Source organism: Galeopterus variegatus, unplaced genomic scaffold, assembly GCF_000696425.1.
Source record: "Galeopterus variegatus unplaced genomic scaffold, G_variegatus-3.0.2 Scaffold14830, whole genome shotgun sequence".
NCBI lineage: Eukaryota > Metazoa > Chordata > Mammalia > Dermoptera > Cynocephalidae > Galeopterus > Galeopterus variegatus.
The window spans coordinates 9,055-10,516 of record NW_007740941.1 but is presented as its reverse complement, the minus strand read 5'-3'; the positions used below and the strand labels follow the sequence as shown (position 1 = coordinate 10,516).

The 1,462-nt window shown below is 46.4% G+C and overlaps 1 protein-coding gene across 1 annotated transcript in view; it reads right to left on the bottom strand.

The window, feature by feature from the left end:
* Positions 1-386, bottom strand: part of LOC103582079 (SLIT-ROBO Rho GTPase-activating protein 1-like) — a gene marked incomplete at its 3' end in the record, with an annotated part of 8,003 nt that extends 7,617 nt beyond the window's left edge. Inside the window, exon 1 of the mRNA XM_008563764.1 lies at positions 268-386. Within this exon, the coding sequence (XP_008561986.1) occupies positions 268-386 (119 nt within the window). The remainder of the gene's footprint in view (positions 1-267) is intronic.
* Between the last annotated feature and the right edge of the window lie 1,076 nt (positions 387-1,462).

Genomic DNA, 1,462 nt, shown 5'->3' with positions numbered 1-1,462 from the left:
ACAGAGGAGGCCCAAGGCTTGATAAGGAATTCATGAAAACCCAATTAATATATTGCACTGGAGGGGCTGCCCAGGTGGCCTGAACTCTGAGCTGCAGATCAGAATGAATGACGGGAGAGAGATGACTACTGTGGGCTTTTGTAGACTGGCTCTTTGCCTCCTTGTTCCCAGGGTGTTTAGATCATTGCAGAGAACAAGAAAGTCATGTTGGTCTTCCCAGCCCTCAAACACCCTGTATTAGTTTGCAAGGGCAAATCATTGTCTTACAGGTCTGGAGGCTCAAGAAGTCCGAGAATCAAGGTGTCAGTCTGCAGGGTTGGTTCCTTCGAAGGACTGTGAGGGAAAGATCTGTTCCAGGCCAATCTCAGTGGCTTGTTGATGGCCATCTTCTCTGTGTCTCTTCACATGTCTTCCCTCTATTTGTCTCTGTATCCAAATTTCCCCGTTTTTAAGAGGACACCAGTCATATTGGATTAGGGCCCACCCTAATGACCCCATTTTAATTTGATTACCTCTGTAAAGATCCTATCTTCAGATAAGGTCACATTATGAGTCACTGGGGGTTAGGACTTCAGTGTAAGAATTAGGGGGGNTGTGCCTTGCACCTTGCACCTGATGCAAGCCCATTCATCCTTTATGACTCATCATCTGCGGAGGTGGCCCTCCTCCCTTCCTTCTCCTGCCCACTTGACTACTTCCTCCTGTCTATCACTGACCTTGTATGTATTTCAATTACAGCACCGCACCATTTCGGATATGTCAAAAATTAGCAGAAAGGGACCATACACACAGGCACACACATCATGGATTAATGCCATAGTTAATTAATCAAGGGTACAGAAACTTACTGCCAGCACAGGCCACAGAAGGTGACAGTAGCAGCATAGCATCTGGCCAGGCCTTCCTCACTCCTTGCACCCTAACAAGGGGTGCAGATGCTAGTGACCCTGTCTGTGTTGGGTAAGGTGTTACCACATCTGGAAAAACAGCCCAATTTTTGCTGCCCCACAAGTTTGGTTGGGGGAGGGAGAATCACATCCCCATTCCAGTGGAATTCACACTAATAATCCATGTACTTGTACTTTAGAGGATGTTTACAAACACTGGGCTCTTCTGATTTTTGAACAAAATTCATTCTCAGCAATGATACAACTAAATCTAAGGGAGAAGCAGCATCATTGCCCAGGGCTCTCTAAGCAAAATCTCTGCCTTCAGCTGTGGTTCAGAAAATCTGTTTTCCGGAAGTCTGGCTCCAATTCTGATTTAATAACCCATGTGGGTGGACCTGATGTGGAGTGTGGTCCGAGGAGCGACATCCCAAATCTATTTCTCAGAAGCTCCTGCTACACTGATTAGAGCTCCACATTTCCATCTACAGAGGGAACAACTTCACGTCAGGGATAGCTTATTCATCATCTTTATGTCTCTAGCGACCACCACGGTTCCTGGAACACAGCAGATT